Raw genomic sequence first — 15,201 nt, forward strand, 5'->3', positions numbered from 1 at the left:
AAACACTCCAGGTCCCCACAGTCAGGAGTCATCATCACCTCCGGGGAGCTACTTATGAATGATAAAGGTCGCTAAGACTTGGCGTGTGGATTAGATGTTAGCGGCCGCACTAAGGGCACTAAGGGTAATTGTGACTTATGTGAACTCCGCTGCTGCCTGGGCGGTCAATGTGGGAAAACATTGGACTATAAAATTTCCAATTAAAGTATCAGGCTGACGTGCTAGTGGCACAGCATCCTGTGGTGTCATGAGTTCCCGGGCGGTGGGAGAAAATAAACAAGAGTATATGGGGGGGGGGTGTCGGTTGGACGGGTCATCTGGGGAGCATTTCCGCTTTAGCCTATGTACTGTACAGCACCGGTGAGGAAATACGCCAGCATGAAATATATCTCAGTGATGGCACAGTGGTCTAAGACACGGCATCTCAGTGCTAGAGGTGTCACTACAAACCCTGGTTCGATTCCAGGCTGTATCGCAACTGGCTGTGATTGGGAGTCCCATAGGGCAGTGCACAATTGGCCCAGCGTCGTCTGGGTTAGGGTTTGGCCAGGGTAGGCCGTCATTGTAAATTAGAATTTGTTCTTAACTGGCTTGCCTAGTTAAATAAAGGTTAGATAAATTATAGGTGGTGCAATCATCTTATCAACAACTTCTTCATTTCTGATTTATTTGTCTATCCCCCGTGGCGGAGAGAGAGCGAGCAGAAATCCGCTGTGCTGTAAAACATAAACGATAATCCATCGTAACCCTGACATGTTTATTGGGCTTTTCTCCCCTTCTCTCCATGGGCTCATTTATAACCACGCAAACTCCCGATGTTATAATCTCTCTCAAATATGTTTTATGTTTTCGAATGTGTCAGGCCAGCCATTTTATTTCTCAATAATCAGAGGATCATTAAAGGTCCATATCCCAGTGTTGTTGGAGGCTTTCCTTATAGTGGCTTGTTAAGCTTTCTCTATTAATCAAAACAGGTGGAAAGCTCACAATGTGAGATAAATGAGGAAATGTTTGAGCCCTTTTCCCAGCTTGCCTTGGGAAAAGGGACTGAGCAGTTCCATTCTGGCGAGAGAAAATAAAATGTTATGGAATAATTGTTAATGATTGTTTTCGTGGAAACACTGAGAAGTCATTGTGAGTTGTGTTATTTCATACTAATTTCACCAAAGTCCCAAAGTTTGTTCTGGTTGCTAGGTGGCTTTCAGGAGATGGAATTGGGCTGGAGAGGAAAAGGCAGGGTTCCTCCTTCTGCACGCCAACGTTTTGTGATCTTAGGGAACCCAATGAACCTACAGTAACTACTTCTTGAGCCAGATAGAAAATACACCAATCTAACCTGTACGTTTGAACCGTCTGGTTCCAATCACTGTCAGATACAGTTTAATCCAATACATTTTACATAGACTTACATCACATTGATGTCTTTCATTTCTGTCACTTTCACTTAGGTCAGAATTATCAACTTGTCTTCAGATAAGATATCACAGAACAATCTGGCTTTTCACAATGACATTCAGATCAGACAGTTCCAATATGTGTTTCATTGTAACACTATGTGCTACAGGCTTGTTATGTTGATTTCTCTGTCAGTTGTGAGACCAAGACAAACTTAGAGTCATTAAAGAAACTGCTCTTCGGTGAGAAGCCAAACCTAGAATGAAACAGTAAAATAAGCTTAAAAGTCAACCAGGGCTTGTTAATGATCTTTTGGGGGGTAATTTAAACTGGAATGCAGTGTGTATACGACATGTTAACTTTAAGGGTTTACTGTAATTTATGCAATTCCTTGAGATCCACGGAGTGGAAACCCTTCTGAAGCTACTGGCCACTGTTTTATTTACTGTTTTCATTGTGATTTGAACATGGACACTGAGGTTGTGGCCTGGAAGTTGCTGTGACCTATAAGATCATTGAAATGGCCGTGTCTCCTTTCAATCATCTCCATCTGTTGATGGGATGGGTCAAGTCCACCATTTTGGGTTTGATACGTGTTGAGGAAATGTCACTCTTAAAGTTCAAAACATTGTGTTACAGAGCCCAGACTCTGCCATTGTTACATCACAGCGTAATCTAACTTGGGCTTTGGTCTCTGTTTGTTATTGGGCCTCTTAGCTCATTCCATTTCCCACCCGTCTGTGAGGAAACCAGATACCATATCTCAAACTCACTATCCTGAAGAAACGAAGCTCAGTATCTTGGAAAATAAACCATCTTGCATAAAGAAAAGGTTTGTGATAAGAGGGCCAATGATCCCCATCACCTCACCAACCCCATGCACACACATTATATGCACACACAAACACGCACACGTGTACACTCAGTGTTCATCGCCCAAGACATCAGCATGGCAGGGAGGATGTTATCTCTGCCTGTGGGTGTGGACCAGCAGGAGTGGGAGGAAGTAACGCCTGAGGGTTTGGGGTTTGGGGTGTGTGGAGTGACCATGACCCCAGGCAAGTGCTTGTTCTCTGCCCAGAGTATATGACAGCCTCCCTGGTTTTCGTCCATCTTCTCCAGGACTGGAAGACTTATGAAAGGCTACGTAATCCTCTGCCTGTGCAGGGTTCCATGCTCCAGGAGCCAACAGAACAGAGATCTGCTCCACAAAGCACAGCAGCAGGAGGAGGAGGAGGAGTGCGATTGATCAATCCCCAGGTTTTTACTTCTTGCAGCAGATGGAACCCTGGGATATTTACAGTTCTGTGGGGAAGGAGGGGGGTCTGGTAGCCATTGTCCTCAAGCCCTACTGATTATATCCTACTGTTATTTATCCCCCTGGATTTTCCCCTAAATCCACTAAGTGGTTCCTTATTCGGAGAAAGGAATTGGTCACTGGGGTATGGGAAAAAGACATGTTGTGTCGGGGGTGACTGAAATCAATTTAAAAGTACTGAAGACCCTTGGAGAGGCCCAAGCAGAGGTTATTTGGACAAATAAATATAAGTGGGAACAACTCCATTTCCTTATCACGGCAGTGATTGGGTCTGCTGTTTGTTTGTTTTACAATGTTCTGGAGAGAAGTCATTCTGAGAAGTGTTTTTTAATGAGGAGGACGAGAAGAGTCACTGAAGTCGTTCTGAGAAGTGTTTTTTAATGAGGAGGACTAGAAGAGGTCGCTGAAGTCGTTCTGGAGAGAAGTGTTTTTTAATGAAGAGGACGAGAAGAGGTCGCTGAAGTCGTCTGGAGAGAAGTGGTTTTTAATGAGGAGGACGAGAAGAGTCGATGAAGTCGATCTGGAGAGAAGTGGTTTTTAATGAGGAGGACGAGAAGAGTTGCTGAAGTCGTCTGGAGAGAAGTGGTTTTTAATGAGGAGGACGAGAAGAGTCGATGAAGTCGATCTGGAGAGAAGTGGTTTTTAATGAGGAGGACGAGAAGAGGTCGCTGAAGTCGTCTGGAGAGAAGTGGTTTTTAATGAGGAGGACGAGAAGAGTTGCTGAAGTCGATCTGGAGAGAAGTGGTTTTTAATGAGGAGGACGAGAAGAGTCGATGAAGTCGATCTGGAGAGAAGTGGTTTTTAATGAGGAGGACGAAAAGAGTCGCTGAAGTCGATCTGGAGAGAAGTGGTTTTTAATGAGGAGGACGAGAAGAGTCGCTGAAGTTGATCTGGAGAGAAGTGGTTTTTAATGAGGAGGACGAGAAGAGTCGCTGAAGTCGATCTGGAGAGAAGTGGTTTTTAATGAGGAGGACGAGAAGAGTCGCTGAAGTCGATCTGGAGAGAAGTGGTTTTTAATGAGGAGGACGAGAAGAGTCGCTGAAGTCGATCTGGAGAGAAGTGGTTTTTAATGAGGAGGACGAGAAGAGTCGCTGAAGTCGATCTGGAGAGAAGTGGTTTTTAATGAGGAGGACGAGAAGAGTCGCTGAAGTCGATCTGGAGAGAAGTGGTTTTTAATGAGGAGGACGAGAAGAGTCGCTGAAGTCGATCTGGAGAGAAGTGGTTTTTAATGAGGAGGACGAGAAGAGTCGCTGAAGTCGATCTGGAGAGAAGTGATTTTTAATGAGGAGGACGAGAAGAGTTGCTGAAGTCGATCTGGAGAGAAGTGGTTATTAATGAGGAGGACGAGAAGAGTCGCTGAAGTCGATCTGGAGAGAAGTGGTTTTTAATGAGGAGGACGAGAAGAGTTGCTGAAGTCTGCACATGTGAACTGAACATAGATAAGTTTTACAATTAGAAGCTACACGAGCTTTGCTGTATCTGAAGACACGTTTTCCAGCTGAAATGAATTGAGTGTTGATACAGCACTACCATGAAACAGTATGGATCAGTCAAAATCTTCAATCAGTCAAACATTTTTACTTCGACTTGTTGGTCCAGTTTGTTGGTGTAAAAGCAAACAGTTGCTGGAAAACTCCTTAGCTTTGACGCAAACGACAAGCCTCCTGCTGACTGTCTCAGATTCTAATGAGTCAAGCCTTCGTTCAGCCATAATAGAGCTAGTTGCCATTTGTTGTTTTTGTCTTTTTGTTTAATAGGTCCTGTATCCACATAACAGCAGGGAGGATGGCATCAGCCAAGGGCCGTTAGCTCGGCTTCCACTGAGAGTTTCACAATCATGATGTAATAGGGTAATTGCGATAACCAGCCATGCCATTGCACAGGGAAGTGTGTGTGTGTGTGTGTGTGTGTGTGTGTGTGTGTGTGTGTGTGTGTGTGTGTGTGTGTGTGTGTGTGTGTGTGTGTGTGTGTGTGTGTGTGTGTGTGTGCGTGCGTGCGTGCGTGCGTGCGTGCGTGCGTGCGTGCGTGCGTGCGTGCGTGCGTGCGTGTGTGGGCAGGGGGTGATAACGTCCCAGTACTGGCTGTGTTGGGTGGCAGCACAGTGGGGGAGCTGGTGGGGGGTCTGTAGCTGAGCGGTGGAGCGCGGAGCGTGTCATTTCACTGGGCCATTAATCATTCCCAGACTCCCCAGCTCCAGCGCCGCGTAGGGGCTCCATGCGCTCACACTCAAGCTAGGTGGTCCTGTCGCCGCTGCCGTGGCAGCCCAGGCGGGCAGAGGGTGGCGGAGGTTAAACCCATGTAGGTTAAACACGCAAACACACACACACATCAGCTTCCCATGCCTATGTCAACAGATACATCCAAACAACACACACAGATAAACAAACTAATACACATTCATTCCATCACACACGGTTATCAACAGATATAAATATTGCATATTTGCTTGTTTTGACAGAAGTGGCGATTTCTTCTTCCTTGGCTTCTCTTCAGACACTAGAAGATAATACCATCTAGCAACCAGTGTAACACACTATTTAATCCCTCTCCATCCTCCACATCCCCCTGTTCTCTACTTTGGAATTACAGACTGCAGATTTTATTCTGGGGGACAGTTTATATGCCAACACAGGATGGATATATAGTAGACAGACTCCCAGCTCTACCTGTGTGCCCCCTCTCCTCTCTTGACCATTGAGAACACTTGTATATTTAAGCCTGTATTTATTTAAGCCACCCCCCAGCATCACTAATGTACCTCAGCATAGTTACCCCATAGAGACAATGAGGTCACAGATTAGCAACGTGTGCGGCTGTTCCATTTAGTTGCCAGACCCACCTGTCTCCGTTTTCACTGTGAGATCTCTGAATTATACAGTCTCTACAATTTCCTCTTGGCTTGTGATACAGCACCTCAAGCATTCATAATATGACCTGTGATATGTATAATGCAACACTTGTCAGCAGTTATCACGTATTAGTAACACTAGACAATGCATTGACTGTTTCAGGTCCTGAAGAGAGGAGAGTGCCCACCCAGATAAACAGCAACTGGACCTGTATGTCCTCTGACACACTGAAGCAGTGTGAAATGACCCCTCATACTCCTCTGACGTCAGAGTCAAGAGAAAATGAATCCTAAACCAAAGCTACCATTTCCTTCCAAATGTTGAGGGCCACCTCTCCAAACCGCCGTCCACAACATAGCCATAAAATATTTTCTCTATTGTCTTAAAAGGCAGAGTAAAGCCTTTTTGGCTTTACGTTGATGTCTGTCTTGAATTATAAGCTCAACAAAACAAAATCCACAAAAACATGAAGCATTTGCCCAAAGGACACTGGATTCCACCAGAGCTTGGATTTTGAGATGTCAAAAATATATGTCTTTGTTTTTTAGTCTCCCTGTATACAGTGAAACCTCCCAGCTCACCACAGCCACACAGGCTGATGTGCCAGAAGGACTGTCCTGCAGACCCACCATATGGAGATACACTGTAGTTTCCACTTCAGTTACGGAACAGAATTAGTCTGGGGATGTTTTGGAATGAGTAACAGCCCAAATGTACTGCTATTCATTACCTTGTTACTCCTGATATTGACCGCAGCTTCTTTTATTTTCTTAAGACTGCAAATTTGACGTAGTTTTTTATATACAGTAAGTGTCTCTACAAACGCGCAGACCATACTTTTTCCTTGAAGAGGCCAAACAATGTACATATTTCCCTACTGGCACTGTGCTCTATACGCATGGTTTCACATGGACCTAATGATATGATTTTAGTCTAAGTGCAGTCTAACTGACCTTCTATTCCCAGTGGGTTGTTTAAAGGTGTCTGAGTTTTCATCTGTCTGTTGAGAGACTCCCAATACTGACCTGGCTGCAACCCACCTGCTTCCGATTAACTGCTCAAAAAGCTCTCCTGCTGCATGTACTTGTTTTCATTTTTGTGTTTTATTTTGTTGGTTATTTTTGTCTTTCATTCAAAAAACATTTATTTTACAGAGATTAATTTTTAGGTCTGCATGACAAATTTCCTGTTGCTTGGTACCCATAATTGAACGGACAAAATAAAGGTTATTAATATAATAGAAATAACAATCATATAAAACTATTCAAAATAAGGATTAATAACTTGAAAAATCAAAACCTACAAACAGGTCACCAAATCCAGATGGACCTAACCCCTGGCAGTAGATGATGGCTGCTTGGGGCCGAAGAGTTCCTCTACAAGAACATCTATGACATCATCTTTTCAAGAAGTTAGTTTTCCTGTCACATGGGCTACAAAGGAAGCGGAATGAGACCCAGATGGTGGGCAGCCCCGGCCTCGACCCAGACTGGCAGCCCAGGGGAAGGCAGCCGGACTGGAGTCAGCAGAAACAATGTCAATGGTCCCAGTCAGCCACATGGAGAAAGAACTGAGCTGTCAATGTCACTGGTCCCAGTCAGCCACATGGAGAAAGAACTGAGCTGTCAATGTCACTGGTCCCAGTCAGCCACATGGAGAAAGAACAGGCCTGCAGAGAGACTCACTGAGCTGTCAATGTCACTGGTCCCAGTCAGCCACATGGAGAAAGAACAGGCCTGCAGAGAGACTCACTGAGCTGTCAATGTCAATGGTCCCAGTCAGCCACATGGAGAAAGAACAGGCCTGCAGAGAGACTCACTGAGCTGTCAATGTCACTGGTCCCAGTCAGCCACATGGAGAAAGAACAGGCCTGCAGAGAGACTCACTGAGCTGTCAATGTCAATGGTCCCAGTCAGCCACATGGAGAAAGAACAGGCCTGCAGAGAGACTCACTGAGCTGTCAATGTCAATGGTCCCAGTCAGCCACATGGAGAAAGAACAGGCCTGCAGAGAGACTCACTGAGCTGTCAATGTCAATGGTCCCAGTCAGCCACATGGAGAAAGAACAGGCCTGCAGAGAGACTCACTGAGCTGTCAATGTCAATGGTCCCAGTCAGCCACATGGAGAAAGAACAGGCCTGCAGAGAGACTCACTGAGCTGTCAATGTCAATGGTCCCAGTCAGCCACATGGAGAAAGAACAGGCCTGCAGAGAGACTCACTGAGCTGTCAATGTCAATGGTCCCAGTCAGCCACATGGAGAAAGAACAGGCCTGCAGAGAGACTCACTGAGCTGTCAATGTCAATGGTCCCAGTCAGCCACATGGAGAAAGAACAGGCCTGCAGAGAGACTCACTGAGCTGTCAATGTCAATGGTCCCAGTCAGCCACATGGAGAAAGAACAGGCCTGCAGAGAGACTCACTGAGCTGCTGCACACATAGAGAAGGCCTCGTCAACATGGGGTCAAAGCAAAGGTCTGGGATTTGTTAGAGCCTGTCTCGTCTTCACTTTTTACCAGACAGGTGGGATAGCTCAACCAAAGATATCACAGTTTAAACAAAGCTCTGTGTTCTATAACAGAGTCTTGTGACTGAACAACCTCTGCAGTAGAACATGAACATCTACTTTAAAAATGCTCTCTCCAAACTGTTCCCTTTGAGACATAGTGAACGCAATCCAGTGGGCTTTCGGGGTGATTTAAGAGCTCACATAGAGATTCAGCACACTTTGACGCTATTTTTAGTGTTGGTCCAACACAAGTATGTGCTGGACCGCCTGGGAGGAGAGCCTGTGGGATATTGATATAATCACATCCAATTCAACATCCCTGCAGGTGGTAGATGTGTCAGTCCAAACCAAGAATGACTTCTGTTTATGTTCGATAGCTGCCAAATACTTTTAACAGTGTACAAAACATGCTGATAACAATTATAGGGGAAAAAGCATCTTGTGAGAGAGTGTAGCTGTTTCATAGGTTTGTCAAAAAGGGAATACAGGTGCATGACATGCGTCGTTTGTATCCTATTTCAATCTACATGTAAATTCACTTTTGTCCTTTCCTGTAATATGTACTATAAACCAGGGGGTTGGACAGTTTCTTTTCAATTGCTTTCTCTCTCTGGTTCTTTGTGACAGGCTCTTTGTTATGTTGATAGTTTAGGGGGGTTAGACACATGCAGAGATCTGTGTAAGGCATCAGGTCAAACATGGCGGAGGAGCCAGTGGCAGTGACTGATACTACCCCCCTGCCAGAGAACCCCAGCTCAGAGAGAAAAGAAGGCCATGCTGAATTACCAGGCCTTGGCAGGAACTTTCCAACTCTCCCTCTACATCAGTGGGCCAAAAGCCTATAACATACAGTACATTAAAGAGGAGAACATGAAATCAATAACTAGGCTTGGATGCACAAATGCTCCACAACTGTAAAAGCCTGGTAAGGTCAAAGCCCCATCTCAATGAAATAATAGCATTGCATTTAACCTCTGTTCATAACAAAGTTCAAATTGAAAAAGTGCAAAATTACACGTATGAGTGACTAAGGCTACCATTTTCAACTTGCCTCAAAAGTCTTTCCCACGATTTCCTTCCCACCCCATCAGTCAACGAAGTGAGGAGAGTAGGTCTGACGCGAGAAGGTCAATGCTACGCTGTGCATGGTTGGAATACAAAGCAGCTGGGATGAATTTAAGAGATGTGCCTCTTCTGGAAGAGAAAACCTGATGGTCAGGGGAGGAGCCAATTCTCTGTGTGTATTTATCTCCTTCATTTATCTTTTCAATGATAGACCAATCACTGGCCTTTGGGGGTGTGGTGGCAACAGATGAAGCTGATCATTGAGATGTATTTTCTCATAGCATCTAAGATGCAAAATTAAAGGCAAATCCAATCAGGAAGATTTGAATTTGGTTTAAATTAACTAACTTGCTTTGCATGCCACATCATTGGATGGGAATGCAATGAGAGGGTAACGGCTGTCAATAAGAATGCATTTCCACTAAATATGATGGGAAATGGATATTGTTTTACTTCCCCAGTGCAGCACCTGCAATGTAGCCCACTACTCTCCCATATCCACATCTCTCTCTCTTTCTTTCCACTTCTCTCTTTCCACCTCTCTCTCTCCATCTCTCTGTCTCTCCATCACTATCTGTCTTTCTTTCTATCTCTCTCTCTCTCTATCTCTTTCTCTGTCTTTCCACTTCTCTCTCTCTCAACTTCTCTCTCACTATCCACCTCTCTCTGTCTCCCCATCTCTCTCTGTCTCTCCACCTCTCTTTCTGTCTCTCCACTTCTCTCTCTCTCCATTTCTTTCTCTCTCCACCTCTCTGTTTCTCCACTTCTCTCTGTCTCTCCACTTCTCTCTCGCTCTCCACCTATCTCTCTGTCTCTCCACTTCTCTCTCTCTCCACTTCCCTCTGTCTCCCCACCTCTCTCTCTATGTCTCTCCACTTCTCTCTCTCAACTTCTCTCTGTCTTTCCACTTCTCTCTGTCTCTTCTCTCTCTCTCCCTCTCTCTCTCTCCACCTCTGTCTTTCCACTTCTTTCTCTCTCAACTTCTCTCTCTCTCTCCACCTCTCTCTGGGTCTATCCATCTCTCTCTGTCTCTCCACCTCTCTCTGTCTATCCACCTCTCTCCGTCTCTCCACTTCTCTCTCTCTCTCTCTACCTCTCTCTGTTTCTTCACTTCTCTCTCTCCACTTCACTTTGTCTCTACACTTCTCTGTCTCTCCACCTCTCTCTCTCCACCTCTCTCTCTGTCTCGCCACTTCTCGCTCTCTCCACTTCTCTCTGTCTCCACTTCTCTCTCTCTCTCTCTCTCTCTCTCTCTCTCTCTCTCTCTCTCTCTCTCTCTCTCTCTCTCTCTCTCTCTCTCTCTCTCTCTCTCTCTCTCTCTCTCTCTCTCTCTCTCTCTCTGTCTCTCCACTTCTCTCTCTCAACTTCTCTGTCTCTCCACTTCTCTCTGTTTCTCCTTCTCTCACTCTGTCTTTCCATCTCTCTGTCTCTCCACCTCTCTCTGTCTCTCTACTTCTCTCTCTCCACCTCTCTCTCTGTCTCTCCACTTCTCGCTCTCTCAACTTCTCTCTCTCTCTCTTTCTCTCTCCACCTCTCTCTGTCTCTCCACTTCTCTCTCTCAACTTCTCTGTCTCTCCACTTCTCTCTGTTTCTCCTCCTCTCACTCTGCCTCTCCACCGCTCTCTCTCTCTTTCTGATAGTACTCAAAGTCAGGGGCCAACCGGAATCCCAGAAAGATCATTAGCAGCAGCCATTCTGAGCCTCTTTAGCCAGACCACTGAGCTGGGCTGTAGCCCAGTGAATAACAGCCTCCCTCGCCCATTCCACACAACGAGGTGTCAAGCCACCCTTGTTATTCCCTTCCCTTCCCTTGGAATGCATGCTTATTCTGCCTGTTCTGACGCTTTATCTAATGACACTGCTGACATAGAAAGTGAGGTGGTGAAAGGGGCCTCATACTGACAGCATGATGGATGCCACAAATGACAACCTTTTGTTCTCAGTAAAACACACTGACATGCTGGCCTTGCACAGGCCACAAAATGCAGAGGGCAAGGGGAACAACTTGTTCACTTGTTCTGTGTCATTGAACAAACCATGGCAGTGTCAGAACTTGTTTATTTTCCAGGTTTTGGTTCACTGTAGATGAGGTTTGTTCTGTGTGGTACTGTTTATATGCTCTGTGGTACTGTTGATACAAGCACCCAGATCTGTTGAAAAATATACTCTACTGATGGAATTAAACTTAGTTCTGGTTTCAAAGTACCTCTTGTCTTGTCCCTCTCTGAATAGTTGACTTGGCCCAAAGTGGAAATTTATTCTCTATGTGCCAAAAATGTCAATAAAACCACCTTAGTCACCCATGCAATCTGGTAAAAGCACCTGCTTACAGAAACACAACATGCCTCTGCGGTCTATCTCTGCAGCGGCAATGTTTCCTTCCTATTGAACTGCCACTACAGTCAGAAACGCTGCTCAAAATGCAATTAGGCACTTGGGCACCCGCACTTCCTTTGGAGAAATAACTTCCTGCCTTTTCTTTCTGGGATTATTTCTGAGAGTAAAATATAAACCTAGTTAAAGCATTTAGACTAAACAGTAATCATCTGTTTAGTCATTTCATGTCCTCCAAAATGGATAGTATGCCAAGATGACATGTTAATAAATGTATTTATATTTTACATGTTCGTTTTTTTTTGGGGGGGGGGGGGTATTTCCATTTGTTGATATTATTATCTAACAATTCTACTCTCCAATGACTTATGTGGTTACATACTTCAAACAAATATCTATGATGTGTTGTTCTAAACAGTACAAATATGTCATTGTCATGGTTGGTGTCAACTCATTCAATTCATGAGTGAAATACTATTCAATTCATGAATTGAAAATTGTCCATTATTTTTAAAGGAGGATGAAGTTCATTAAATCAGTGATTGAAATGTTAATTAATCCAACGTTGATGAGAATTACAATGCATTTTGATATGAGTGTAAAATATTGTATCATAAAACAAAGTTTTTTTTAATGTAATTAGGCCAACACATTGTGGTTATATTTTTCCCAAAAATCTGTATTTTGGTTTTGATTTACGTTGTGCATAAATCATTGCAATGTGTAGCTAATCAGCGTTTGATTTTATGTGGGTAATTGTTAGTAAATTTAACTGACTATGCCATTCCATTTTTGTATGGTGGTTTGAGTTATAAAAACTACGTTTGGAACACGGACCATGCATCACTTTATTCAATTCAAATCATTCAATTAAATAATTTTCAACAAAATCTATTTTTTTTTACATTAACACAATAAGTTGGTTATAGGCTACAACATTTGATATAAATTATGCTGACTTTTTCAAATTGGTTGATATACCTTAATTATTTCACCCTCCTCACAATTACTGTGGTTTTCCCATTTTGAATCGTTATCAAATAGGGCATATTTGAACAGGGTAATGAATTTACTGGTGTAATTTACGAATGCATGGTGCATTCGTTTTATTTGACACAATTAAACGATTTAAAAAGAACTAATTCGCCAAAAACAATCCGTGGTTTACAAAGCCTAATTCATATTGGATCAATGTGAGATGCTTAAATTGAATTTGAATTTAAGAACTGAATAATAAACAAATCAGGTCTGCGTTAGACAATGCGTAAAATGCGTTTTTCGAGGCCTATTAAGAAACCAGCGCAATCACACAAAATACTTTCGATCATTATGAGTCTTGCAATTTAGTTACAAAGGTAAATAGTTGACTTACCAACAATAGTTGACTTACCAACACATTCGTTTGCCTCTCTTGCGGTTGCGCGCTGCCAAGGACGATCATAGTGGAAAGGTTTGCACCTGTCACACTCCGGTCCCGCGGTGTTGTGCTTGCACTCGCATACCAGGTTTCCTTCCCTATCTTTTACGCACTTTGAAGCGTGGCCGTTGCACTTGCACCGCCCGCCAACCTGCAGGTCTGATACCGCGTAAAAGTAGGAATCTCTAGCCAGCTCCGAGTCGTCCTCGTTCTCATCCCCAAACGTGTGCAGTCGGCTGAACGCCACCTTGATGTCGGTGGCTGTCACCCAGTCCTGTAGCACGGGAGAGTTGTCGAAGTCGTGCGCCGAGGGTCTGCCATCCAAGGTGCTGAACGCAATGAGCCCACCTGTCAGCGGGTGCATGTCCGTGTGAGAGTCTGTGCAAATCGCCTCTTGTTCGTTCTGCTTGGTAATTGCCGCCTTATTCTGCTTGTTATACATCTTCTTACACTGGGTAGAGTAGAATTGGAAAGGAACCCAGGATTTGCCATAGTCCATTGACTTGAAGATAGCCATAGATTCGGGTCGGGGTGAACAGAACTGCAAGCTCACATAGGTTACTTCAAATTTTTTACCCAAGGACAAAGTGAGCGAGACGTTCTGAGGATACTGGACATAGTTTTCTGACTGCCAGCAGGTGAGGTTATGAGGGTTGTTGAGATCAGTTAAATACGCGGGTGGATGAGTCTTCTTTGGGTCCCCTGCATCGCAGGTGTGGCAATCCCTAGTCCTCTCCTCACCCTTCTCGGTCACGACGCAGTACCTTGAGGCCGGGGTTCCACAGGTGCTGGAGACGCGCACGTCCTTCCCGAAAGCAGAGTTCACGAAATCGGGGATGCACCTCCGGGGGTTGCCGTTCTCATCATAGCATGGGTCTGGAGGGGACGACTGGGCAGCAAACATACTCATCCCATAACCTCCAAGAGCCCCCTTAACCAGCAGAGAAATGGCCACCGAGGTGATCCAAACCTCTAAAATCCTTATCATTGTAATCCGTGCTCTTTAGTGTCACTTGCGCTGAAATGTAGTCGTAGAAAAAGAGAGACATATTTAAGATGTTTGTTACATAGATTTAGAGGAACATTATCATATTATGCATTGCAAAATGAATAGCCTATAATATATCTATATATATGTGACCATCTATATATAAATGTTATTTAGCCTACATCTGAAATGATCCATGGTGAAGACAAACAAGCAGAATACTATTCACACATGTTAATATTAAATCAATAACCTATATACATTTCTGTGTTTTGTTCTCCACACATAAACAGATGAAACACAAACAGTCATGCACATGTATGTGAATGAAATCATCTTACGAGACAAAGAAAACTCCACAGAGGACACTACCTCGGAATAGCTGTTCAGCCTGGAGGAGAAGTGTTGTAAAACTTAAGAATTTAGAGGGAAGCCTACTCTCTTTTTTACGCACGAAAATCTACCGCTAGTTTGCCTTTTTCTGGGTTTCTAGACATAAATTGGAAGGACCAGCTCGCCTTTAGCTTCCCTGACTCTGTCTTCCACTCAGTCACACCTCTGTCTACCTCTGTCTCTTGTCTGTCCCATTCCCTTTCTGACGCTCTCACTGTTTGAACAGAAAAGTGAGACCCTGTTATCCAGCAGAGCTTGAGGTCATACGGAGATGCTCGCAGAGCTATAAGAAAGAACAACGACATCCACTGGTGTGTAACAATAAATTATCAAATATACCTCAACTCAAATTTATTTGAAATATGTTTGTATTCAGCTTATTACATCATATTATTAAAACAACAATGATATTAGGATTTTTTTTCTTATTATTTCAATTATTCAAAGATCACACAGCTGGCAGGTCCAATTGCAGCGGCGGCAGGTAGCCTAGTAAAGGTCGCCTGGTAAAAATCGTTGGAATAGTAAAGGTAAAATTCTGTTATTCTGCCCCTTGAACAAGCCAGTTAACCCACTGTTCCTAGTCCGTCACTGAAAATACAAATTTGTTCTTTACTGACTTGCCTAATTAAATAAAGGTAAAATGACAAGTTTTAGATAACTTCAGTGTTCTTCTCAAGTTACCACCTGTGCCACAACAGGATAGCAGATGCAGGTATAACTGATAAATAATAATACAAAAAAACGTTTACATTGAATCTCACAAAAGTGCCAATACAACAGGTTTCATCTCAGCCTTAACCCTATTACTGAAGTACTTCTGTAGCATACGTTGTGAAATTTAACGATAGAAGACCCGCCAAGCTTCAGTAAATTACACGCAAGCAGCGACATCGTGCGGTGGCGGGAAGTACTGTTACGATAAAGGAATTCA

General features: G+C 43.9%; 1 protein-coding gene across 2 annotated transcripts in view; it reads right to left on the reverse strand.

The window, feature by feature from the left end:
* Nucleotides 1-14,506, reverse strand: part of LOC139576003 (netrin-1-like) — a 42,532-nt gene extending 28,026 nt beyond the window's left edge. The window contains exons 1-2 of one of the 2 annotated variants that reach the window (XM_071401566.1): nt 14,247-14,506; nt 12,860-13,904 (exon numbers count right to left, since the gene is read on the reverse strand). In XM_071401566.1, coding sequence (XP_071257667.1) covers nt 12,860-13,874 — 1,015 coding nt within the window. In that variant the 5' untranslated portion in view covers nt 13,875-13,904; nt 14,247-14,506. Of the gene's footprint in view, nt 1-12,859; nt 13,905-14,215 lie in introns of both variants that reach the window. The other variant, XM_071401558.1, reaches the window with a different exon arrangement.
* Between the last annotated feature and the right edge of the window lie 695 nt (nt 14,507-15,201).

Source organism: Salvelinus alpinus, chromosome 1 (assembly GCF_045679555.1).
Source record: "Salvelinus alpinus chromosome 1, SLU_Salpinus.1, whole genome shotgun sequence".
Lineage (NCBI taxonomy): Eukaryota > Metazoa > Chordata > Actinopteri > Salmoniformes > Salmonidae > Salvelinus > Salvelinus alpinus.